Source organism: Sarcophilus harrisii, chromosome 6 (genome assembly GCF_902635505.1).
Source record: "Sarcophilus harrisii chromosome 6, mSarHar1.11, whole genome shotgun sequence".
Classification (NCBI taxonomy): Eukaryota; Metazoa; Chordata; class Mammalia; order Dasyuromorphia; family Dasyuridae; genus Sarcophilus; species Sarcophilus harrisii.
In genome coordinates this window covers 246,605,649-246,631,136 of record NC_045431.1, presented here as the reverse complement: position 1 = coordinate 246,631,136, position 25,488 = coordinate 246,605,649, and the positions used below count along the sequence as shown (strand labels likewise).

Sequence of the window (25,488 nt, the reverse complement as noted above, 5' to 3'; positions counted from 1 at the left end):
GGAATGGGGCCAAAATTTGAACCCAGGTCTTTTCAAGGCCCCAGAATCAGTGCTTTTTCTGCTACCTGTTCCTCAGAGACCTTTCAAATCCTTCTGCTTAGGGAATTTGGGAACAAGATTTAGAATAGGACTAAAACAGTTTCCAGAGGGAAGGGGGAAAAGCCGCTGGGAGAAAGTACCTGAGAATAATCATAACAATAGCCAGCACTTGAATGAATGCGGAGAGTTTACAGTGGCATTTTAATGCAACGGCCGGAGAGAAGATAATGGAGCGGAAAGTCTGGGACTGGGAGCCAGGAGCCCCCTGACGGTACTTCTATCACCAACTCGCTAGTGTTATTTTTGGCTTGGCAGACCATTTTTCTCTCCCTGGACCTTAGTTTTGGCAGCTGTAATCGAAGAGAATCGGCTGAGCAGAGAGGAGCTTTAAAGTTTCTTTACACTTCAAAGCATCCTGATTCTCTGACTCATTTATCACTCCAACAGGTGCCCACTGCTGCTGACCTTCTACCTGGAAGAGAAGTCGGGTCCAGTTCAGGCAGCGAGCTTGACAGATTTCCTGTTCTGGATCCAGTCCACTTCCTGGAGAGCACTCTCCACTCTCCACCAACCTTTGGGGATTTACAGTTAATCTCATGGGACTCTCTTTTCTTCAAAAGCTTTTCTTTCTTTCCCTGGGGACTCTTGTTACTTTCTCTCCAGTTTTTTTTTAAGTTAGTCCTTCATTTCGGAGGCGTTTCTAGCCCATCTAACTCCCTTACACAGTTAGATGGAGAGAGCCAAGGTGGTAGAATGCATCTGAGAGGCTGCCCCTAATCCTGGAAGAGTGTCGCCCCCCTCCCCCCATTCCCCCCCCCCCAGAATTCACGTTTGCTTCGGAGCTCAGCTCTAGAAGCACTTCATTCATGAGACACGCCCTTCCCTGCTACACGCGCCTCCCCTCCAAATTTCTTTGCACATATTTGGCTTTTGCTTCTACGTCTCCATGTTTTCTCCCACGTCAGCTTCTTGAGGGACGGGACCATTTGCAAATTTTGTCTCTGTATCAGCGCAGCGTCTCGGCGCCCAGCAGGAGCTTAATAAAGGCTTGTCTGACTGGAAGATAGAAGCAGAATTAGGGCTGGAGCTACTGCCAGGAGAACCCGGATTTGAATGCCGGCTTTTCCATTCACCGGCTGTGAAATTCAAGACAAATCACTTCACCTCAAGGTCCCCGTGTGTAAATAACAGACTCGGCTTCCCGGTCTAAATTCATGATCTCAGTCTTCCCCCAAACGCCTCCATGACCTTTCGGAGTCCTTCTTTCTCTCTGGGAGACCTTCTCTTTCCTCCTCCTGGAGCTTCTTTTTCTGATTAGCTGAAGGCCACAGGGGGGGATCCCACCCAGAGGCGGAGGTGGCGGAGGAAAAAGAGGCGGGGGGCGGGGGAGAGTCGAGAGGTAGGAGGAGGGGTTGGGGAGGAGTCAAGGAGAGACGGAGTTGGGGGGCGGGGAAGACGGTTGAGGAGGAAGATGAAGCGGTTATGGGAATGACAAGAGGGAAAGGAGAAGGAAGGAACAGAGGAGGAGGAGGAAGAGGAGAAGGGGAAGGGGAGCAGGGGGGAGAGGGCGGGGGGCGCAGGGCGCGCGGGCTGCGGCTGGCCCTTTAAGGCGGCCGAGCGGTGGGCGGTGCCCAGGTAGAGGAGGCGGGGCCGGCCGGCCTCCGCTCTCCCTCGACTGTCCGGGAGGATTAGTCGGGCCGCCGCCCAGCGCCCGCCCGCCCGACCGCGCCCCCGCCAGCCTGCCCGGGGATCAGGCTCGGGGGCGGATTTAGACGCCGCTGCTCGGGCTGGGCCAGGACCAGTGGGGAGCCGGCGTCCGTCCCCGATGGGACTTGGACGCTCCTCCTAGCGCGCGGCCATCGCCCTCCTCCTCTTCCTTCACCTGCGGGCGGCCACTTCCTGCCGCTCACCTGGACCGTGCTCCCCGGGCCGTGCTCCCCGGGCCGTGCTCCCCGGGCCGTGCTCCCCGGGCCGAGCTCCCCGGGCCGTGCTCCCCGGGCCGAGCTCACCTGGGCGGCGCTCACCTGGGCCGAGCTCACCTGGGCGGCGCTCACCTGGGCGGCGCTCACCTGGGCCGAGCTCACCTGGGCCGTGCTCCCCGGGCCGAGCTCACCTGGGCGGCGCTCACCTGGGCCGCGCTCTAGTGTCCGCCGGCGCCGGGGAGGGCGGCTCCCCCGGCCAAGATGAAGGACCGGCTGGAGCAGCTGAAGGCTGTGAGTGCCACCTCCCTCCGGGCTCCTGCGGGGAGGGGGGGGGGGGTCCCTTTTACCGCGGGGGGGGGGGCTTGAAGGGTGCGAGACTGGCTTCTGCACTCTCCCGATCCCCCCTCTCCTAGGGCTGCGCTCCCCTCCCCACTCGTGTCATGTGCCGGCTGATTCATTCGCGGGAGGCTGCGGCTTCCCTGACCCCCCCTCCTGCCCCGCACCCCCTTCCGTGTGTCCTGCTCCTCGGACGGCTGAATGGTTCCAGATCCCCCTTCCCCTCCCCCCGCTGCTGGTCTTGGTGCATTCTGCCCCGGCCCGGGCTGTGCGTGTGAGCGCGCGCGCCGGTGTTTGCCCCCTAAGCGGGCTCTGGCAGACGGAGCGGGAGGCGGGTGGGCCTGGGGAGACAGAGTGACAAGGAGGTCGTTCAGGGCACCCCCGGGGGCCGTTGTCTCCGTGGGGCGCTCTGGACCCATTTCTGCGCCGGCACTCCTCTCCCCTGCTTCTCCCACCGAGCGGCTGACGCCTCCTTGGGCCTTGCCTCTGCCCCTCCCCACCTCTCCGGGCCGATTTCTGCCGTCCTCCTCATCGCTGCGGCTTCTCTTATCCAAGATTTACTTTTCTTTCTCCTCCCAAGTCGTTGCCCAGTAGTTCGTTGTCCTTTGACCCCAATTTGTAGAAGGTTTGCAAGTGACACGAGTGCCAGATTCCCCTGGGTTGGCCAGGGAAGGCTAGGGGGGCAAAGAAAGGGAGCCCCTGTGCGTTGTGGGGAGTGATGGGGGAGAGGAAGGCCCAGCCTGCTCCCGGGGGCCTGGCCCAGCCTGTGGTGAATTTTCAGATCCGGCAGAATAGCAGGTATAGAGTGTCTGTCAGCTCCTTTAAGTGCCCACCCTCGTGGTCCCAGGAGGGGCTCTTCAGTTTCAACACCTGCAGGGAGAAGCTAGAAAGAGACAATTCATTCGGTTGTTTCCAGCAAGATATTGCTCTTTAACAAAACTACAAGTAGTTATTCGAAGCCTCTGTGCCGGCTCTGAAGCTAGAGGATAAAGACAGAACTAACCGGTTCCTGTTCTCAAGAAGCTTACATTCAAGTGGGGTCAAGAATATCTATTCATTTAAAGTATTAAAAAAAATGTAGGGATAGGGTCTGGACTTATGACTTCACTAGGGAGCTTTCAGATGAGGAGACTTCTCTACCGTAGTGCCTTGGCACTTAGAGTCTTAGGGAGTTGCCCAGAACACTGAGGAGGACGAGTGACTTAAGGACTTGAATCCAGGTCTTCCTGATGCCGAGACTGGAATTCTATCCATGACAGCGTGCTGCTGCTTCTCATGTAGGTTCCTATGTGAATACTGATTACATTGAGTGAGGCCAGGGAGGCAGCTGGCAGGATGAGGGAAGACTTGGAGAAGGCAGTGGGGAACCCAGGCTTGACAGAAGCATCAGATTCTATGACATGGGCTAAGGCGGCCAGGCTAGGTGTGGCAACAGAGTGCTGATCCTGGACCCAGGAGGACTCATTTCCCCAAGTTCAACTCTGGTGTGAGACACCAGCAGTGTGACCCTGGCGAAGTCACAAAACCTGCTTTGACTCAGTTTCCTTATCTCTGAAATGAACTGGAAAATGGTAAACCTCTCGAGTGTCTTTGTCAAGAAAATCCCCCATGAGGTCACAGAGTCCAACATGATTGAAATGATTGAACAACAGAGGCAAGGGATAGCACCCTTCGTGTGTGTGTGTGTGTGTGTGTGTGTGTGTGTGTGTGTGTGTGAGAGAGAGAGAGAAACCTCTTCCTATAGATAGAGATGACTATCTCAAGATAGTCTTCAGATCATTTTCTCAAGACTATAAGTTACAGATGAGTTATGCATCTTCATTGATGGAGGGAGCTCACATCCATGATAGAAGTCCGGGCCATTTCTACTGCTAACAAAGAAGAAAAAAATTACACAGAACTCTGGATAAAGAACAGTTCAGAGAAAATTCATAAACATAGCTCCTGCTTCCTGGAAGCTTCACTGGCATAGGCATTATAGTAGGAGGACATCATGGGCTTCACCACGGGTATCCTGCCCCCACACTATAGAACTTGGTGCTTCTTGAGGCCAGAGTCACAAGACTTGAGTCTCCCCTTATCATTGATTCTGGGCCTCTGAATAAAGTCATCATAGCCACAAACTCTCAGGCCAGACTGCTGGAGCACCAGTAACCAGGAAGTGAAATATAGGTATAGGCTGTCTATTCATGAATACCTAGATGTGCCAGAAAGGGACCCAGTCTGGCTTTGGAAGTTATTCCTTTTTTTTTTTTTTTTTTTTTTTTTTTTTTTAAGTATTTCTTAATTTAACTCTAGGTCAATTGTTTAACCTTTCTCAGTCTTAATTTCCACCTCTGTAAAATGGGAATAATACTTCCTTCTTCACAGTGTTGTAAGAATATATAAATGAAGAAATATATTCCAAGAACTTTGCAAGTCTTAAAACACTATCTAAATGCTAGCTGTCATTTCAATCATTAGTTGATTCTTTGTGATTCCATGTGGGGTTTTTTGGGCACTGGAGAAGTTTGTCATTTCCTTCTCTAGGCCATTTTACAGATGAGGAAATTGAGGCAAACAATTAAGTGGCTTGCTCAGGGTCATACAGCTATAAAGACCCTGAGGCTAGATTTGAACTCAAGTTTTCCTCATTCCAGGTCCCACATTCTATTTACTCAGCCTCCTAAAATTATAGATTAGGGTTTGGGAGGGACCTTAGTTCACTCTGCCCATTTTATAGATGAGATAATTGAGGTTAAGTGACATGTCCAAGATTATACAACTAGTAAATACTGAGTCAGGAGCTTTAATTCTACATCCAGTGCTCCTTTCCATTGTACCAAATTCTCTCCCTTGCAGAGGTCAGGCCAGTGTTTCTATTTTTTTTTTTTTTTAAGTCAAATGTTTTTCTGCATTCATTGAGAAATTACATGATTTCTGTTGGTTTAGTTATCGATATGGTCAATTATGCTGATAGTTTTCTTGATATTGGACCAGCTTTACATTTCTGCATGTATAAATCTCACTTGTTTACTGTATTTTTTTTGGTGATAAGTTGCCATAATCTCTTTGCTAATATTTTATTTAAGATTTTTTTCATCAATATTCATTGGGGAAATTGGTCTATAATTTTCTTTTTCTGTTTTGGCCCTTCCTGGTTTAGGTATCAGCACTCTATCTCTTTCATCAAACAGGCCAACGTTTTTTTTAACCTTAGACCATACTGGGGATTGGCCCACTCTCCTAAGCAAGGTCTTAGTTAAGAAAAGGGGAAGGAAGAAACAGGTAGTGGGGAGGGAGGTCCAGATGGTGGGAGATGGAGAAACCACTTTTTAAAGTTGATCTGATCTGATCTAATCCAACTAACCATTATTAATGACCTATTATGTGCAAGTTTGGCAGGCCCCCAAATTGTGATAGTGGAAGGGTCATCTCACTGAGGTAAAAATTTAAATTCAAGCTTTGTTTCTGATATAACTGCATTAAGAACTTGGAAACTCTGATAACTTTTGGTATTCTAGGCTGTTGTTGCTTGACCTTCTCAGAGAGGACCATGATATTGGGAGGTGATTCCAGAATATACACCTCTTAATAAATTACATAAGTTGTCAATCTGAATTGATGAGCAGTTTCCATGCTGGGAGTTCCCACATGGATGAAATGTGGTCCTTTAAAAAAGTACAAGTCTATATATAATGAACTTTGATAGAAAAGGTCTTTTTGAAAAAATTTCTCTCAGATCAGTAAATAATTAGAGCTACCTAATTTATTGAGATTGTCAATAAAAACCAGGTGTTCTTCACTCTTTTGGAGTCATCAGCTCCTTTGTTGTTTGGTTATCACCAAACATTTATTTAGTACCTTTATGACAGGGACTGAGCTGGTTGCTAAAGATAAAAGGATGAGTGAAAATGGCTTTGATCCTCAAGTAACTTCCTTTTGGTTTTGTTAGAGATACTCCGGATCTATAGAGTTATATATAGGATTGGTGTAAAATGATTTTGGGTAATAGCTACTACTGCCGGGGGATCAGGAAAGGTCTCATAAAGCAAGTAGTGCTGGAACTGAGGTTTGAAGGGAACAAAAGGATTCTGAGAGCCGAGTGAGGATAGCTGTTTAAGAGCCAAATGGACATTGAAAGAACCTAGAGTTTTTTTTTTTCTTGGTACTTCAAGCAATTACCCCATCTGATGTCTTGTTCCATTGCTAGAGGATCCCATCCTGTCCTGTAAGCATAAGAGCCTACAGAATACTAGGCCAAGAGGATGCAAAAAGAGGGAAAAAACCCCACAGAAAATTATCCTTGGGCCTTTCTCTGAAGGTCTTGGAGGGGAAGGTCTTCAGGGACCTCTGCTTGTGGGAATATCTTCATGTAAAGGACTCTCCTTTTGGAATCTAAGAATAACAAGCCAAGTTCGCCCCTTGTCTCAGATTCCAGTTGGAACCAGACCCCTTCCTACTTGGGGGAGGTCATTGCTGAGCACCGGGCTGTAGATGTTGGAATACATGGCTATTTCGGCCTTCTGTCTGCTCAGCCAGGGGCTCTGTGGAGAATTTACTCCTCCTGGGTAAGCAGGAGGGAGGCTGGGCGGAAGAGGAGAGTGACAGGGATTGAAGAGGGATTATAGAATCCAGCAGGCTAAGGCCAGAAGATAAAATGCTTGGATGAGAGAAGGGGATTAATTTTATTTTTATTCCTGGTAATGTGGTGGGGGTGGGGCAGAAGAGGAATCTGGCAGAAGCTCATGGGAAAACTGTCCAGATCTGCAGCGTGGTTCAACGGGAAGAATCTACCTATGACAGTGGAAGGCTAGAACTCCGGTTATTCTCAAATTAGTCCTTGTGTCGCACTGGGCAAGTTATTCCACTTTTCTGAGTCCCAGTTTACTCCTTTGTAAAAGGAAGGTTTAGGGATTTAGCTGTTACTGTTGTTCGGTCATTTCAATCATTAGCTGACTGTGATCCCATGTGCGATTTTTTGGGCACTGGAGGGGTTTGTTTTAGTTTAGGGATTCTTAACTTGAGGTCCACAGATTCCCAAAGAGGAGAGGTCTGAGGTCAGCCCCAAGACCTGTTTATTATTCCTGTTTTGTTAATCTTATAGCTCAAATTGTTTCCTCAGTTATTATTATTTATCCCCCACAATTAGCACTAGGAAAAAGCCAGTGCTGTCTTATATGGACATGTTTGTATTTTGTTTTCAGGGCTGAGGGTAAGAATTCACTGTGGATTCCTCTTTCTCCAAGGGCAGGAGGTTGAACTAAATGACCTCTAAGCCTGCAGAATAGCTGATATTCCTATTGCCAGTTAAAGTTTGCACAGGCCTTTGCATAGATTATCTCACAGCAAACCCTGTGGAGGAAGCCTTGTGGCTTTAACAGCACGAGACTGAGGCTCAGGCTTACCTAGGATCACTTAGCTGTTCAGCAGCAGAAACAAGATTAGAATTCAGATCTGGATTCCATCCTTTTTCCAGACTAATTCGTGCTGCTTCCTGAATTTCCACTTTAAAATTTTAAGATTAAAAAAAAAAAAAAAAAAAAAGATATCAGCTTCTCTCCCCAACTACGCTGTAATTTTCTTAAGTGTGCAGAGAGCTTTTTGGTATTTTGTCCATAAGGAATCATACAATCATAGATTTAGAGTTTTAAGGGATCTTGGACCTCTTCTCGGTTTGACTTCCTTATTTTACAGAGAAGGAAACGGGGATTTGTCTAAGATGATCTGAAGGGAGGATTTGAATTCAAGTCCTCTGACTCCAAAGCCCTTTAAGTTCTTTAACAAGTACTTGGTTGATTAATTGAAGTAGCAGATTCAGAACCATAACTATTATGGAGTGATAGGAGCTTTGCCACAGGGGGACACCAAGGAGAGAGTTTTCTCCCTGTAGGATGCTGAATGGGAGCACTCCTTCCTGAAGATTGTTGAAGTTTTAATCTATAACTGTTGTAGGGAGAAAATGCCTCCTCTCTGTGAGCCTCTGGAGTGGGGTACCACCAGACCCTCCCTCCTGCTCAGCCATACAGGGGGTTCTTAGACCTGGAACATCCAATCAGCATCATACTTCATATCCAGATCAAAACTTTTGGTGCTCTTGCCTGAGTTGCCCCTCCTTTGATGTAACCTGGTTCCTATATGGAACACCTGGGCTCCACCGTGGCACCATGTGGTCACTAGAAGCTCTGTCAGTCTTCCCCTTCTCTCTCTCTCTGACTTTGCCCCAGGTCCTAGAATTCTCAGCCCTGACTGTGAACAGAAGAGTTGCCCTTAGGGTCCATGTTGGTCAGTGACCATCCTGCCCTCAAAAATGCCTTCACCGTGGCTCTGGGAAATGTTGCTGTGGTTACCAGGTCATGGGTTTTGTATGCTCATGGTTCTAAGACCCTTAACCCTGCATTTTGCATACTTGGACCTTTATTCACCAGGGAAAGCAGACCGAAAAATGATGCTGGTCCCTCATTACTTTTAGGAGAGAGTTTTTTCCCATGAATCAGAGTAAATTGTACAACCTTTGACTATGTAACACAACAGGAAGTTTTTAGAGAGGAAGATAGAGAAAAGGTCATTTGTCCTTTGTTTTAATGGGCTGTTGAGAGCAAATCCAGGGAATCATTTGGTGTCCTGGAAAAGCTTAGACACAGAACTGCTAATGAAGGCTAATCTAGTTAATTATTTCTGCATCTTTTTGAGGAAGAGGTGGGAACTTGTGTGGGCCCCATGGCTACTGGCTGAGTGGATTAGAGGGTCTCAGAAGGTCCCTCCTAGCTCTAGGATCCTTAATGAGATTTAAAGCTGTAAAGAATCTTTTGAGGCCATTGGGATCAACCCTTCATTCTGCAAATAAGGAAACTGAAGCTTTGGAGCTTTATCAAGTTGCTCAAAATCATGGAGGTGTGTGGTTCTTATGTTGTCTCCCCTGTTAAAAGGGAAGTTTGTTGAGGGCAGGGATCTTGTTTTTTGCCTTTCTTTATATCCCCAGCGCATAGCAATTATATAATAAATGTTTATTGGTTGATTGACTGAATAAGGCTTGTTCTCTTTGGTCCAAGAAATGGGAACAATAAAGAAAGGTTGAAAAGAAGCAAATTTCATCTTGCTGTGAGGAAAACTTCCTGCCAAGGAGAGCCTGCCTTGAGAGGTTCCCTCACTGGAGGGCCTTAAATCGGGCTGGGAGGACCTCTTGTCAGGGACATTGGAGAGCAGAACCTTGCTCTTCAATGGGTTGGACTGGATGGGCTTATAGTACAGGGGATGGACCCTCCCTGGGTTTTCCAATCTGACTTCAGTTACCAGCAGTGTGACCCTAGGTAAGTCACTTAATCCTGTGGGACTCAGAAAGAAATGGAGAAGGACATGGTAAACCCCTTGAGGATCTCTGCCAAGAAAAATCTGCAAAGGTTACAAAGCTTTGGATGAGGATTAACTATCTGACCAATATACAGCCTTCCCAATCTCTCTGGGATTCCCTCATTTCCTTGCAGTCAGCTTGTGGAAAGACCCTGGGCTGTTCCCATGGTAATGATCAGCTGTGTGTCCCTGGAGGCCGGGAATAAAGTTCAACCTCTGGCTAAAGAGATTAGTGGAGTCTTTAGCTGTCCTAGTTAAGGCAGCTTTGTTGGGCCTCTGCATGCAGCGGATGTCTCTGGGTCCACAGTCCGGCCTGTTGGTGGGGTACGGGTGGGGGAGGCGGCTTGCTCCCTGCCCTCCACCTGGCTGCATCTGTAGTGGATCTTGATCTTGCTGCAGCTGGTGGGGAGAGCAGCCTTGACCTTCGGGGCTGAACGGGACACCTATATACCCACAGGGACGTGCCCAAGGAGGGGTGGTCTTTTAAAAGGATATAAGGTTTAGAGCTGGAAGGGGCCTTGCAGATCATTTACAGAAGTGGAAACTGAGATCTAGAGAGGGGAAGTCATTAGCCCAAGTTCACACAATAGCAGAATTGGGATTTGAACTTGTCCCAAACTCTGCTACTCTTTCACTACACATTTGGACCACACTGTTACTAAAGAAGCAGCATTCTGTCCGATTTCTTGAGTGATGGGCTCTTTATAGAAGGCTACTTGGAAGGAGAAAGGCAATTTTTATAACTGTGGCCCTTTCCTTGTCATTTCCTCCCAATTCATCCCCTTCTAGGGGTTCTTAAAAGTGTGTTATATGCACACTTTTAAGTGTGCATATAATGGATGCCCTCAGAAATTTTATATATATATATATGTATATATTATATATATTATATATTATTATATTATAGTATGCATGTTATATATTATATATAATATTATATGTATTATATATTCTTATTATTATATAATTTTATATATATGTAAACTTGCCTAGTTTCCGCATTGAAAGATATTCTCAATTTTAGTGGGAAAAAAAGATGCAGTTTTTCCCCTTCAAGTTCATGGACCCTTGGGGGACTATGAATTTCATATGAAGAACTGGAACAAAGCAAGATTGGTTCCCTAGCCACTCCTTCCCCTGCTCCAAGTTCTTTTCCGTGATTCTAACTACCACTGCTCTTGTTTGTCCCAAACTACCTCTTCCTTTGCTAGAAGTATCAGAGTACGTGTCCTTCCTTTACTAGCAGTCTAGCCCAGTGTAATAGCAATTCCCATCCTTCAGGAAAAGGCAGATATCCACTTCTTCGTTTCTTTTTGCCCCAAACCCCTTAGAATGGAAGCTCCCTGAGAGCAAGGGCAATTTGTTTTTAATCTAGTAGCCACCACAATGTCCAAGGGAGATGCTTTATTAATTGATTACCTGTTTATAGAACAAAGGAATTGATAACTAGAAGGTATCATTGATTTCTTACTTTCAAAACAGAAAAGTAAACTGAGAGGGGAAGTGATCTGTGAGGGGAAGTGATTTGCCCAACATTATAAGGCTTAATGTAAAGCAGGATGAGAAACCAAGTTTCTTTTCTCTTAGATCAGTATCGTTTCTGCATAATTCCCTCATCTTAAAAGTATTCAGTGGTAGGTGAGCGTATGTATATACATAGGTAGTAAGATGTGGGTTTAGTTTTTGTTTCCACATTTAAATAAACTCTACATGTCTCATGAGCATTTACCTGAACCCAAGTCTCTGCATATATGAAATGGGGATGAAATATTTCTTAGAACTTGTGTCATGGGATTGCTCAGTGAGAGAGTCTGTTATGTGCACAAGGTGTCAGTGTGAAAGAACTTGAGAAATGTCAGGTTTGTTTTTTTTTAATAACTTAATAATAACTTATTTAATAACTTAATAATAGCTTCCATGCATGTGTAAATACAGGACTGGATTTCGTTAAAAATCAATTTCAAGCAAGCCCAGTAGAAAGATGCAGACCTTGGAGCCCCTGTGAGAAGAGAGTTTGAATCCCAGCTCTGATATTGGCTTTTCACTTCATGGTGCCTTAGTTTCTCTATCTGTAAGATGTGGGGGTTGGATTTAAAATCCTTAGAGATCCTGTCAGGCTTTAGGATCTTATATTTAGGTAGATTTCTCCCTGGGACTACACTTGTCACTATGGCTAACTTGGTTTAATTTTGTTGGTTTGTTACCCACCTGAGATATTGGGCAGAACCCTCCCAGCTCTGATATTCCCTTGTTCTTCCAACTCTGACATTTCTTGTTCTAAGGTCCCTCCCAGTTTTGACATTTTCTTGTTTTAAGATCCTTCTAGCTCTGATATTCCCTGTTCCAAGGCTTCTCCCAGTTCTGATATTCCCTTGTTCTAAGGCTTCTTCCAACTCTGACATTTCTTGTTCTAAGACCCTCCCAGCTCTACATCTTCTGAGTCTACAACACAGAATGGGGGACTGCACATAAGGGATAAGTGCCATTGTCCCTTTTAGTCAAGTTGGGGGAGAAGATTGGGATTTAAAAGGTTGGGAAAGTCAAGGCTGTAGCCTCCAGGGACCCTCTTACACTGGAGAAAGGCTGCAGAAATGTCTCTATGGGGTGGTACAGAAAAGGGCCCCCTTCTCCACAGGCCTGCTGAATGAAGCCGGGACCCAAGGCCAGAGCAGCCCCCTCAATCCAGGACAGGCTTTCCCCTCTATTCACTTTTGGCACTTCAGTCCGTGTCTCTGATCCATGAAGACCAGCATGGCAACATCTTGAGAATAGAGACCATTTCCTTTACTAGTCTCCATCACTTGGCCCATATAAGGAGCTTTAATAAATACTTGATTATTGGATTTTGAATCTTATCTCAGACTTATCTTGCACAACTCACTTTTTGCCTCAGTTTCCTCATCTGTAAAGTGAGGAGATTTGACTGGATGACCTAAATGATCCCTTTAAACTCTAGGCAGCAAGATGGTGCAGGCTTGGAGTCAGGCAGTCCTGAATTGAAATCTGGCCACAGACACTTATTTAGCAGTATGACTTTAACCAAGCCATTTAACCTGTTTTCCTCAATTTCCTCACCAGTTAAATAGGAATAATAATAGCTTAGTAATAGTAATAGTGCTTAACACAGTACCAGGCACCCAGTAGGTCTATAAAAATTCTAGATAGAATTATTATGAATAAATCTATGATTTACTTCTTTAGGCATCTCCTATTGCTCCTGTTAAGCTGTAAAAGCCCATCAATTTGTGAGTCAACAGATATGAATTTCCTACTAGTACTAGTACCGGTCATTGTACTGGGTACTAAGCTTACAAAAGGGAAACAGTTACTGCTTTCTAGGAAATCATATTCTCCTGGGAGGTTGGGAAATGTTCACAGACAAATACAATTCTAGTGCTTGGAGAGAGGAAGAAGGGAGGGAGGAAGGGAAGGAGGAAAAGAGAGAGAGAGAGAGAGAGAGAGAGAGAGAGAGAGAGAGAGACACAGACATAGAGACAGAGAGAGAGAAGGAGGGAGGGAGGGAGGCAGACAGAGGAGAGAGAGACAGAAAGAAGGAAAAAAAGTAGAAAGTGAAAAAGAGAGGAAAAAGAAGGAAAGAAAGAGTGAAAAAGAGGAAAGAAAGGGGAGGGGAGGAGAGAACAGAAAGACAGAGAAAGAGAGTGTGTGTGTGTGTGTGTGTGTGTGTGTGGACTCAACTAATATCTAGGAAAGTTTTTAGGAAGGAATGGGTGCTTGAGCTGAGCCTTTTCTCCGAGGTGGGGAGGAGGTTCAGGCTTCTTGGGGATCCTGGCAAGGACTTGCATCTTTTGGGGTTAATTGGCCACATTGTGTCTTGCTTCTCCTCTGATCTCCTTGGGTAATGGCTAATTATTTCTGAAGAAATAGGGGTGTTTTGACCTTGGGAGGACTGAGTGAGCATTAATGAGGGGAAAGAAGGCTGGCAACCTGGCTCTGCTACTTACTAGCAATGCATTCTCTCTTTGTGAGCCTCAGTTTCCCCATTAATAAAATGGAGAGATCTACCATAACAGTTGCTCTCATTTAGATAGTGCTTTGTATAGTGAGATTTGGATTTTCATTATGACGAGACTGAGTCCCAGAGAAATGGAGTTTCATAACTAGTTTCCAAGCTAGGATTTAACTTGCTGCTTCCAAGGTCACACCTGCCCATTTAAGGATCTTGAGGGCAGGAACTGTTGTTCTTTTGGGGGGTATATTCCCAGTGATTAGCACAGTGCCTGGCACATAGTACGTGCTTAATAAATGCTTTTTGACTAACTGATATCTGACCCCACGATCATGATTTTCCCCAGTTGTTTTTCCATCCCTTCCCTCTCATTACAGTTTATAAACTCTGAGTTATTGTTACTATTTGAAATTGTTGCATTTTACAGTGCTTGACACATAGTTGGTGCTTAATAATACTTTTTGGTTGAATGAACCCCACCCCCATCTCCCCAAACCCACCAATCACTGTATGTGTATTATTTTTCCCTTGTGAAATCTAAGTTTCTCTGTTTTTGTCTTAGCAAGACCAGCTGCTAATACAGGTCTCGGTCCATAGTAGGGACTTAATGAATTTTTTGGAAACATTCATTATCTGAATGGAGAGCCTTGTGCTAGACACAAAAGATTTGTACAAAGAGATAATAAAACTAAATAAAACTCCTGCTCTAGAGGGGTTTAGAATGGCATTGAAAAGTTGCCATGTTCTTGGATATAGAGAGAGCAGGCAGAATAGATCATAGAGCCAGAGTTCCCGTCTGTGGTTGTCTCCTTTGCTGTTGCTGGAAAAGAATAGTGCTCGAATCTCTTCTGGGAAACCCCGGTTCAGTCTGGGCCTTTGCTCCTGGCCTTTCTGCTCTACAATCCGAGGGCATCAGAAGTGGAAGGGACAGACCTTGGAGTGTTACTGTGGAGAATGGGGGGAAAGTGGACTCAATGGCTCAGAATATGGCTTTGAAGGTTCTAAATTAGTGAAAAGAGTGAGATATCTAAAGTCAGAGGAACCGAGTTATAATTTTGGCTTTTTCTTTTTCTATTTGGGTAAGTCACTTTACTTTTCTTTCTAGAATTGGCTCATCATCTGTAAAATGAAAGCATTAAGTCTTTATATTCTTAAAAATTGGAGATCTGGGGCAGCCAGAGGGTGCAGTGGAGAGATCACTGGCTCTGGAGTCAGGGAGAGTGAATTCAAAAATAGTCTCAGATACTTTCTAGCTATATGACCCTGATCAAGTCACTTAAACTAGGTTAAGGATCCCCAGGTCAGATGATTGCCAAGATCCCTCCTAGTTATAACTCTTCGGGTCTTAAATCTTGTACAGAACTTTGAAGTAAAAAAGACTGAAGATCGTGTGTGTCAGAGTGTGTCCTCGGTGGGCAGATGAGGGGTGTTTCCAGAGTCAGGGGTAGATTTGTGCAGATGTAGATAAGTGTGTGATCTCTTCTGGAAAGGATGCGAGCTGGGGCTCTCGAGATAAGGCAGCAGGAGGCTGAGGCGGGGAAGTGGTCAGCTGTGGCCAAGCCAGCCTCAGTCAGAGAGGTTTCCATTGTAACCGTAGCGACAGTCACGTACGTGGGAATTTCTCTTTTGATAAAGTTCTCTTTCAAAATTGGCTCAAGCTCATGTGACTCTCAGAAGAAGGGGCCTGTGGATGGCCATCCCTTTGACTTGGGTTGGAAGAGTGGGGTTAGCTCCACCAAAGCACCGGTTTCCCCTCTTCCCTGTCCCTTTTCGTTCTGGGTTCCACTGGGCAGGGGCCCTTCACTGACCTCTCCAGCTTTGCCCCAGTTGGGTGCCTTGCCTGATTTCTGTTTTGAATGGAAGGCTAGATTTTTCTGGCATCCCCTTGAAATCTGGCTTGGCCAGAAGGATCTTCAAGTCTCTTACTGAAATATTTGTTTTATAGATACAGATAAAACTATATCATAAAGTCAGATTTGGGAGGGAATATAGAACATAGGTTGTCAGACCTAACAGGAAACATGGACTGTGGGAGCTGGCAGGTACTATAGAACATAGAACATTAGAACTAGGAAGGATCAGGGAACTCCTAAGTTTTTTCCCTTATATTTTGGTGTGCAACCCTAGTACTTAGAGGATTCCTAGCCTGGTCCATTTCAGTCAATAGATTATAAGGACAGAAACTGCCTTCTTTTTGCATCCCCAGTATATTTAGGCACTTTAAATAATCATGTGGTACAGTGGATAGAATGGCAGACTTAGAGACAGGGAGACTCATCTTCCAGAGTTCAGATATGGACTCAGACACTCTGTGAACCTGTACAAGTCACTTAACTCTCTTTGCCTCACTTTCCTCATCTATAAGTGAACTGGAAAAGGAAATGGCAAAAACTGGAGAAGGATATGACAAACTATTCCAATATCTTTGCCAAGAAAGGCCCAAATGGGATCACAAAGAGTCACGAGTGAATAACAACAATAATGTTGAATGATTGAATATTTGTGAGCAAATTATTATGAAGCTGGCTTGTTTCCTTTTCCACATGAAGAGGGACAGACATCCCTCTTTTCTTTGGAAGTGAAGATTTCTGCCTTTTTTTTTTTTTTTCCCCCACTGTTGAATCCCTCTCTTACAGGGAAAAGAAAGGAATAAGCATTTACGTAGCTCGCACTTATGTGCCAGGAACTTTGTGAGGGGCTTTACATATATTGTTTCAATAAATCCTAATAACAGTCCTGTGAGATTGATGCTATTATAGATGAGGAAACTGAGTCAGATACAATTTAAATGATTTAACCAGAATCACACAGCTGGTAAGTATCTGAGGTGTTCTTGACTCCAGCATAGTTCTGAAAAGAAACTGTAGAAGAATAATTCCTCCCATTTTTATTGGGTGTTAAGATTTTCAAACTTTCCTGTGAGTTAGGTAGGATAAATATTGTCACCTCCATTTTGCACATGACAAACCTGATGTCCAAAGACAGTGATTTCCTCAGTGTGACATCCGACTAGTGTAGAACAAACCTGACATTGGACAATGCTACTTTTATAAGGAAGTTGTTTCCTACAAATTCTCTGTCTTTTGGGCCCACCTGGGCCTTACCTTATTTTCTTCTGCTGGAAAGTGATCAGGTTCAATCAGTACTTGGTCCTTAGGGGCCAAGGTAGGCCTTGATTGAGGGACTGAAAGAATCCCAGGGGATTTTTCTGGATTTTAGTGGTCTTAACTTCCACCATAGCACATCCCAAGTTCATTAAAACAATAGTCACATCTAGGAGACCTTGGGCCTGTAAAATAACTGGGCTAAGGGCAGCAATGGGAAGTTGGTCTCCCTGAAGTCAGCTGGTATGGAGGAGAGGAGAGTTAGGGGAGCAGGGTTAGCCAGCTTAAAGTGTTTGAAAGATTTCCATATGAAGAAGGATCAACATATTCTGTTCTGTTCTAGGAGATAGAAGTGATAGAAAGGCAGATTTTAGGCCTTAAGATCTGGAGCTGGAAGAAGCTCTGAAATGACCGAGTCCCGGCCTCCCTCATTGCCACATTGGAGATTAGGACCTTAAATTACAGAAATGTTTAGTGGCTCGCCAAGGTCACTCAGGTGGTCAGTAGCAGAGCTGAGGTTTGAAACTGGGTCTTCTCTGTCCCTAGTCAAGTTATCAGGAGCTTTCTTGGAAGGTGGCGGGCTCTCCATCACGCCAGAGGATAGCTAACCTTGTTAGAGTCTGTATAGAGGAGATACCTGGTCAGGAATGGGTTGGGCCAGATGATGTCTCAGATTCCTTCTGATTCTGTGATTTTGTTACATGATTAGCAGTTGTGTGTGTGTGTGTGGTGTGTGTGTATGTGTATATGTGTGTGTGTATGTATGTGTGTAGGGATAATTCCATTCCCAGACAGAGCATCTATAGGAATATGTGACCAAATTGATGTGACCAAATTGTCCAGGTCCTGCATCGTATTAATAAATCAATGAGCATTTATTAAGCACCTACTAAGTGATACACATCGAACTACATGCTGGGGACCCAAATGCAATCTTTTTTCCCTAAGAGCTTAAATTCTTACAGAGGAAAGAGAATACATATTTTGATCAACATATACAGAATAAAGTAACTTTGAAATCCATCTTGGAGGTAAATTCATTTTTCTGCAGAGGAAGTAGATGAGATTAGCAGAGCTGAAATCTTCAAAGGTTGTTGGAGGAAGAATTTCCTTTCTTTCCCACTGTAAATATGGAAATTCCTGCCGGGAACAATATAATCTCATTTCCTCTGCCTCATGCTGTCCTGAATGTGAGGAAGTCTGTGATCTCGTATAGACAGCTGGTGTATCGTTGGTGCTACTTGGAACTGGACTAACCGAAGCTTGTGATTTTTCATTCTGTGCCTTATTTTGTCTTGTAGAAGCAGCTGACAGAGGATGATGCTGACGATGAGGTGATCGCCATTGACAACACGGCCTTCATGGATGAATTCTTTTCAGAGGTGGGTAGAGAAGATTTGGCTTTGATTGTCACATGATTGTCACATGATTGTCATTTAGGTCTCCGTTTTCTCATCTGTGAAGTGGGGATGATGGGGATAGCCCCAGACATCTTCCTGGTGAGCAATCTTTTCCTTCAGAACCTCTGGTGGCAAATGTTTCTGTAGATTTTCCCATTAGAGATTCTTATTTTGAAGCCCCCAAAGGGAGGATGTTATTTTCTTTTGGAGGTGACTTTCCCTCCTTGCGCTCACAAGTGTGTATCCTTCTCCACTATCCTTTGGTAAAACCGGGCCTTCCATTGGCCGTGCCAGTTGGATGCTGGTAGGGGTAAACACGACGCGTGTGTTGGCTGATTGGGGAAGTTTTCCATCCTTTTCCCTGGTCAGAGCAACTCCATCTTCTTCCTGAAGCGTCTCTGTAAGATAACTGTTGTCTGGAAGGGGAGACCTGATAGGGACTGGGAAAAGTCAGCTTGTTTTTTCTGAAATCTTTGCCTTAGATTTGTGCAGTGGGGAGGAAAGCGCCTCACGGCTGGTGAGAAGAGGAGTCGGGAAGGTGCGAGTGGGAGAAACTGGAGATCAGCAAGCATTTATGTGCAGAAATCAGAGCGGAAACACTTCTTGCCTTCAGGAAGTTTACAATCTAGCTTGTGTTTGAGCATCTTTTTGCTGTTGTAGCTTAGACAAGAGAACAAGCTAAAGACCTTTTTTGGCCCATTTTCCCTAGTAATCATTCTTCTAGCTAGTCTGTTCTTATCTCTTGTGTCAAGCCATCCCTGTTATCTATCATCTTTCTGTTTTTTGGGTTTTTTTTGCAACACCAACTTCTTTCTCCTGATAAGCATGTGTATGGAGCCATTTCCTCGAAAGCTATTGCCTCAAGAAAAGTTAACTCATCTGGGCCCTGCCCTGGACTTTGTCCTGTGAAGACTAGGTGGTTCAATGGATAGAGTGCCATGGTGTCAAGGAAGATCTGTATTCAAATCCAGCCTCAGACACTTGGCAGCTAATGGATAGCAAAATGGGGACAAAACAGCATCTGCTTTGCATGATTGTTGTCAGGATCCAATGAGATAATAATAAGTGTCTAGTATGGTACCTGGCACTTAGTAGGTGCTATATAAATGTTAATATTATTATTACTTATCAATATTGTTTAGTGATGATCCTGGAGCATTTATGGGTGGAAGTATTGAAATAAAAGCCACTCCTTGAGATCCACAAATCTTGATTTCCCATGTTACTTAGATATTTTAAAAAGGTTTCTTTCTTAAAATGATGAATTAAACCAACATCAAACATGTTTCCATATACAAAGAATAAGAGAAAAAGAGGATTGTTTATGAACCGTGAAAAATTTCAGTCTGTTGGAGGGAGTTTCTGAACTGATGAGATCACAGATCACTTTGAAACTGCAAATTATATTTAACTTGTTTTTGGAAAGAATATTTTAAATTTAATATGATAGTGCCAATAGTGCCCTGCTTATTTGTCCCCTTCTAAACTTCCTTCTTTTCTTTGTATTTTAAAAATGCTTCATTGATGCTTTTCTTCTTTCTTTTTTTACATTGTTATCATTATTCTCCTTCCTTCCCCACAACTGTTTTTCCTTGAATAAAACCTCTCTCTTATTCCTGGAGCCTATAAAGACTCAGTTGTTCAATTTTGGGGTTTTGATGGTTCAGAGTGATTTTAAATGTCAATTGTTTCTATTCCGGTCAGAAACCCTGATTGATTCTTTTGGGAAGTTCAACAAGGCCATCTTTTACCTCAGTTCTTATCTGGGCTTAAACTACTGAATGGGTTTTGCCACCCACAAGAGGGACACCTGGGAAAGTCCTTAGGATTAAAAAGACCAAGATTCCCTGGGTCATTTCCAGTTATCCTGATCTATGTCTTCTCAATGGACTCCAACGAGTCTGGAGGAGAAAGAAAATGGCAACTTTGAGGTTTCCTGCCTCAATTAAATCGTAATCTAAATGCTAGTCTTCTGATGACCTTGGTCCTTTTCAAGAATGAAAGACCAACAAAAATAACAATGGCAGCAGTCTCTTGTAACTGATGTTTCTATGGCACATTAAAGGGGCTCTTTTAGCACCAGACTGAGACTTTGGGACTGCATCTACTTCTCCTAGCATTTCTACCTCTCTCACCTTCTTGGCTAAATGCTTCTTCCCATCCCGAAGCCTTTTGAAAAGTCCAGGTACGTGGGTATAAGGGCTTCTCTTAAATAGACCTGCCTGAGGGAACATAATGAACTGGTCCTTTATCTTCTCATGGACTAGATATCTCCACGATAATGGGGCCCCGAACATTCCAGACAAGGCTGTAAATCCCAGGAAATGAGGCGTTTCTTTGCCATGAGTCTCTGAGGGAAGGTCCCCCTTTGATATGGCCCCCAAGCTTTGCTTATCATTGGAGGTGCTCCTGAGATAAAACAGGTTTCTTCAACCAGCTCCAATCGATCACCCAAGATTGTTCAGGGATTGAGAGGTTGCTGCTCTGGTGGAGGAGAATTCCTGCCTGGGCTATGTCCTGCTAGGCCATGGCTATTCTAAGTGTATCCATGAGACTGTCCTCAGACAACTGCATTCATTGAGGAATCTACAAGAATGAAAAAAAAAGTCTTTCTGTATTCTGTATTTCTATATATGCTATCTAAATATATTCTGTGTTTAAATATCCATATTTGACATGCAAAAAGACCTTTGTTAACGTAGTGATTTTCAGATAGCTTATGAAAACCAAGCATCCTGAAATGAATATAATTTAGAAGTCCAGCTGTTGAATTAAATTCACTGTAAAGTAATAGAACATTAGATGCAGACTTGGGAGTCTGTGTTTTAGTTGGAGCACTTAGTATAATGGAAAGATTATGGCCCTGGAATTAGAGAACCTGGATTCAATTTCTATCTCTGAGAACTCTGGGCAGGTGACTTAGTTTCCCTGGACCTTACTATCCTCCTCACTGTCAAATGGGGCTAGATGCTTTTGGAGGTTATTTCTAGCTTGAGATCTTGGCTCCTTCTGCTCTCTAGTTGGCCCCTCACAAATCAATTCACACTTGATGCTTAGTTTTCAATCTGTAAAGGGGAAAAATGCTATTCTTGTTGCTCACTTTACTTACTTGTGCTAAAAAAAAATTTCTTTGTAAATTTAAAGCACTAAGCTGTGGGAAATGTGGAGAGGCAGGAAGATGAAGGCTTTTATTGGGTAAGAATGAAAGTATTTAAGTTAATTGCATTCTTTGGACAGTGTGATTAAGAAGTCATAAGAAACAGCTGAGTGATGTCTCCTGAGGAGGCTGGGCCAGTGGCACCTGCCCTACCAGGAAGTCTCCTGACCTGGATCTCTTCTTGGAAGCAAGCTAGAGAAGCGGAAGAGATAGACTCTGAACTCTGTGACCGTGTGTGGGACCGGGAAGAAGAGCTTGCTTGTCTATACTCGGTCACCCAGGCCACAAGGGTCATTTTAGAGATGAGGAAATAGAGACCCAGAATAGTTGCATGGTTTTTCCCAGTAGCAGAACTAGGAACAAAGGGTAGAAGTTGGGAAAAAGACAAATTTATACTTGATAGGAGGAAAACTATCATTCTATAGACAGTAAGCATTTATTAAGTGCTTACTGTATGCTAGACACTGTGCTGAGAGCTGGGAATAAAGTAGAATGGGCTTCTTCAGGAGGGTTGTCTTCATTGGAAATCTTCAATCAAGGGTTTGGGAGGGGTGTGGTAGAGTGACTTTTTGGTTCTGTTTGTGTTGGACGAAATTATTTTTTCCAATTCAGAGATTCTGTGATTCTATGACTTGTGTTTGTAGTCCAATATCACACAATGAAGCTCCAGAGATATAAAGTGGAAATTACCAGCACTAATTATGTGGCCTTGTGCAATAAATTAATGAATTTCCAAGGCAATCCCAATAAACTTGGATAGAAAATGCCATTTGCAACCAGAAAAAGAATTGTGGAGATTGAATGTAAATCAACACATGCTATGTTCACTTCTTTTTCTTGTTTTTTTTTTTTTTTTCTTTCTTGTGGTTTTCCCCTTTTGTTCTTATTTTTCTCTCTCAACATGATTCATAAAGAAATCTGTGTTTGAAAAAGTTATTAAATATGTTTAACCAATAAAAAAATAAAACAATAAGTTACAAAATGAAAAAGCATTTATTAAATGCTTTCTTTGTTCCTGGCAGTATGCTAAATTCTGATGACACAATTACAAGCAAGGCAGACAATTTCTGTCCTAAAGTAGCTTTTGTTCTAATAGAGGAAAGTAGCATGTAGAGATGAATGGTGTTTAGGAAAGAGATTTTGAACAGGAAGTCAGAATGAATGTTGAATGGTAGGATTGGTTTGCTTACTGTACTCTGAGCTAGAAGTGGAATATATTGTTCCATATCATCCTGTACAACTTCAAAAAGTCTTTTCATCCAATTTGCTGGGGTCCATTCCTTTTTCATTTCTTCCACATGCGCGGAGACTATTCTTATATGGATTTTTATAGAGATAGAGATGTTGTAGTTATTGTTATTTTATTGGTTACTTTTTCTTAATAACGTCCCTGATTTCTTCGGGATGTTTGGTATCTTCTCTTATTGATCGTATTGATTGAGCCATCGATGACGTCAAGCTTTTGTCAATTTTAGTTTGGATCTTCTCCCCATATACTTGGTCCAATTTTTGTTTTTTTTAATGTAATTAATATTTCCTCATGTAACATGCCAAGAACTATGCTGTTTGAATCGAAATGTCTGCCATTAGTTGAAAAATGATTGCTGTGGAGTCTTGATAAATCTTTTCCCCATTTTATTTATTTCTTGTCCTCCTTCCAGTTTCTTTCTCAGAGTTCCTCTCCGTGTTCTGACTTAATTGGGTCTTCACCAAGCTCCTGTAGACTTGATTTTCCCTTTACTGTTTCTCATTGTCTTTTGAGACAATACTGCTTACAATTTTCCACCATTGTTTTTCATAAGGTTTGATAAATGAGTTTGTATTCAAATTAGTTTGTTCTTTGGGTATATAGCTCTGTTCCAAGTCCCACTTTCTGCCTTTCCTGGTCTTTTAATTTCTAAAACCTTCCCTTTGAGATGACCATTCATCTGCTATGTATATATTTTATATATAACTAAATGCTATATATGTATTACACATGCATACATGTTATATGTATTATGTTCACATGTGTACATGTTGTCTCTCCTATTAGAATATCAGCATTTTGAGACAGGGAACTTTTTTTTGGAAGTCCTAGCACTTAGCACAGTGACTGTAATGTAGTAAATGTTTAATCAAAGCTTGTTGAGTAAATGTATTGACTGCTTGGAAGTGAGATCAAACATTTTCTAACTAAAAAGATAGACCCAATTAATTTGCATTGTTTAAAATTCCTTTGGAAATGATGTTTGTCTGTGCTGTTGTCTCTATTCCACTTCTCCTTTTTCAGCCCCATCACCTTCAGACAGGTGGGATTGGAGTCCCCTCAATGCCATACTATATCTTTTCACAAGCCCCCTCACTTATATTTCATATATAAATTTTCCCCCAGCTTTCTGCTTCCCTTCTAATCTTGTCTATATTAATTTTGTTTGTACAAATCTTGGTTATGTTAAATTAAAAAACCTTTTAAATTTACTATAACCAAAATTATCCATTTTGCATTTCATAACGTGTTCTAGTTCTTTTTTGGCCATAAATTCCTCTCTTCTCCACAAATCTGACTGTCCCTCATTCTCCTAATTTGCTTATAGTATCATCCTTTATGTCTAAATCATGAACCCATTTTGACTTTATCTTGGTATAGGGTGTTAGCTGTTGTTCAAGGCCTAGTTTCTGCCACACTATTTCCCAATTTTTGAATGTATTTCATTTTCCTTGAGCAATCATGGTGTGGAATTGATTTGGAAACTCCCCTTGGAGATTAGAAGTTCTTGGAACAAGGAAAAAATGTCGGAATCTGAAAAATGAATTGCTGTGAGAAATGGTTCAAGGTAACGAAACGAGTGCTGTATTTGGAGTGGGGGGAGGAGGAGGGGACGAGTTCAAGTTTTGGCTCCCATGTACCCTTTATGCCCATAGGTCTGTTGTTTTGTGAGCCAGATGTGGATTACTGTTAAGCACCTTCTCCCTGAGCTAAGTGAGGGGGTTGTTCCTTCTAGCTGTTAATCCTAGCATCCTGTTGTGCTCCGGTAGAACTGTCCAGTCCTAACTCCACAGTGGGATAGCTTACAGCATTAGGGATATTTGGAGAAACAATGAAAACTCCAATTTTTTTTTTTTCTCATGAGCCTCTGTCTGTCCTTTCTTTTCACTCCTAACTCCATCTGTTATATAGATTTACTTCACTTCTGAGATTTCAGAGACTTATTGATTTAGAGAAAGGACTTTAGAAGTCAGAGTCCACTTGTCTTCCTTTACAGAAAAGGACCCTGATAGACAATGAGCCAGTGTGTCTCTGTCAAGTTCACTCCAGTAGTGAGTGCCACAAACTGGGATTTCAACTCAGCTCCCCTGACTCCAAACTTAGTGTTCACTGAATCAGTTTCATCCCTGGGGGTGCTCTTACTTCCGACACAGCTCCCAGCTCTGCCATGACTTGGTTACTGAGTTCTGAGAGTTGCTCTGGCCAAAGTCCCCCCAAACACCCGCTCCCTTCCTATCTGGTGACTGACATTCAGATTATGAGCCTTCTTGCAATTAATGAGATTGGTCTTTGGAAAACGGCCAAACAGTTTAGCTCAGACCTGGCAGACTTTAGGCTTGGCTGCCATAGTCTCCAAGAAGCCAAGGTCGCTTCCATTGCAAAATGAGCCATGTGGGAGGCCTGCCCTGTCAGCTAAAAAGCATCTCCTCTCTCCTGGTCTTCTTGGAAGACTTCTGTGCTGCACCGCAGGGCGATCAGCCTCCTTTCCTGAGCAGTAAATTATGGACTTCCATTTCCTAATTAGAGCCCCTCCCTAATTGGCTCCTTAGGGCAGAGACAAGGTCTTTGGGAATGATCTACTCTTGCCCATCTTGATGAGGGCAGTGATTAGGGTAATGTGTGTTATAATAAGTTCCATGGGGCAAACATTAAAATGAAGTCTGAGGGATTTGCTTTTGCTTAAGTGACTTCCGGAGGTGGCCTGTGATGACTTCCCAGGGAAGGTCAAGAGCAATTGCAAGTAGTTTAATAATTATAAGGCTTTCAGACTGTGGCAGATTGGGGTATGTAACAGTACATTTATTTAGTTGCAAAAAGCTGTCAATTGGTTTTTCTGTGCAATAGTTTACAGACCTTTAAATGTTAAAAACAACAAAACAGGATAGTCATAGGAATTTCCCCCAGGTTTCTGTGGATTTCAGTTTCACTGAAAATCAAAATCAGTCAGCATCATCTATTAAATACCTACTGTGTCCCAGGAACTGT

The 25,488-nt window shown here is 43.5% G+C and overlaps 1 protein-coding gene across 4 annotated transcripts in view; it reads left to right on the top strand.

The window, feature by feature from the left end:
* The first annotated feature begins 2,162 nt into the window (after positions 1 to 2,162).
* Positions 2,163 to 25,488, top strand: part of STX3 (syntaxin 3) — a 46,976-nt gene continuing 23,650 nt past the window's right edge. For all 4 annotated transcript variants that reach the window (XM_031943084.1, XM_031943083.1, XM_031943082.1 and 1 more), the window contains exons 1-2: positions 2,163 to 2,252; positions 17,999 to 18,079. In XM_031943084.1, coding sequence (XP_031798944.1) covers positions 2,223 to 2,252; positions 17,999 to 18,079 — 111 coding nt within the window. In that variant the 5' untranslated portion in view covers positions 2,163 to 2,222. The remainder of the gene's footprint in view (positions 2,253 to 17,998; positions 18,080 to 25,488) is intronic.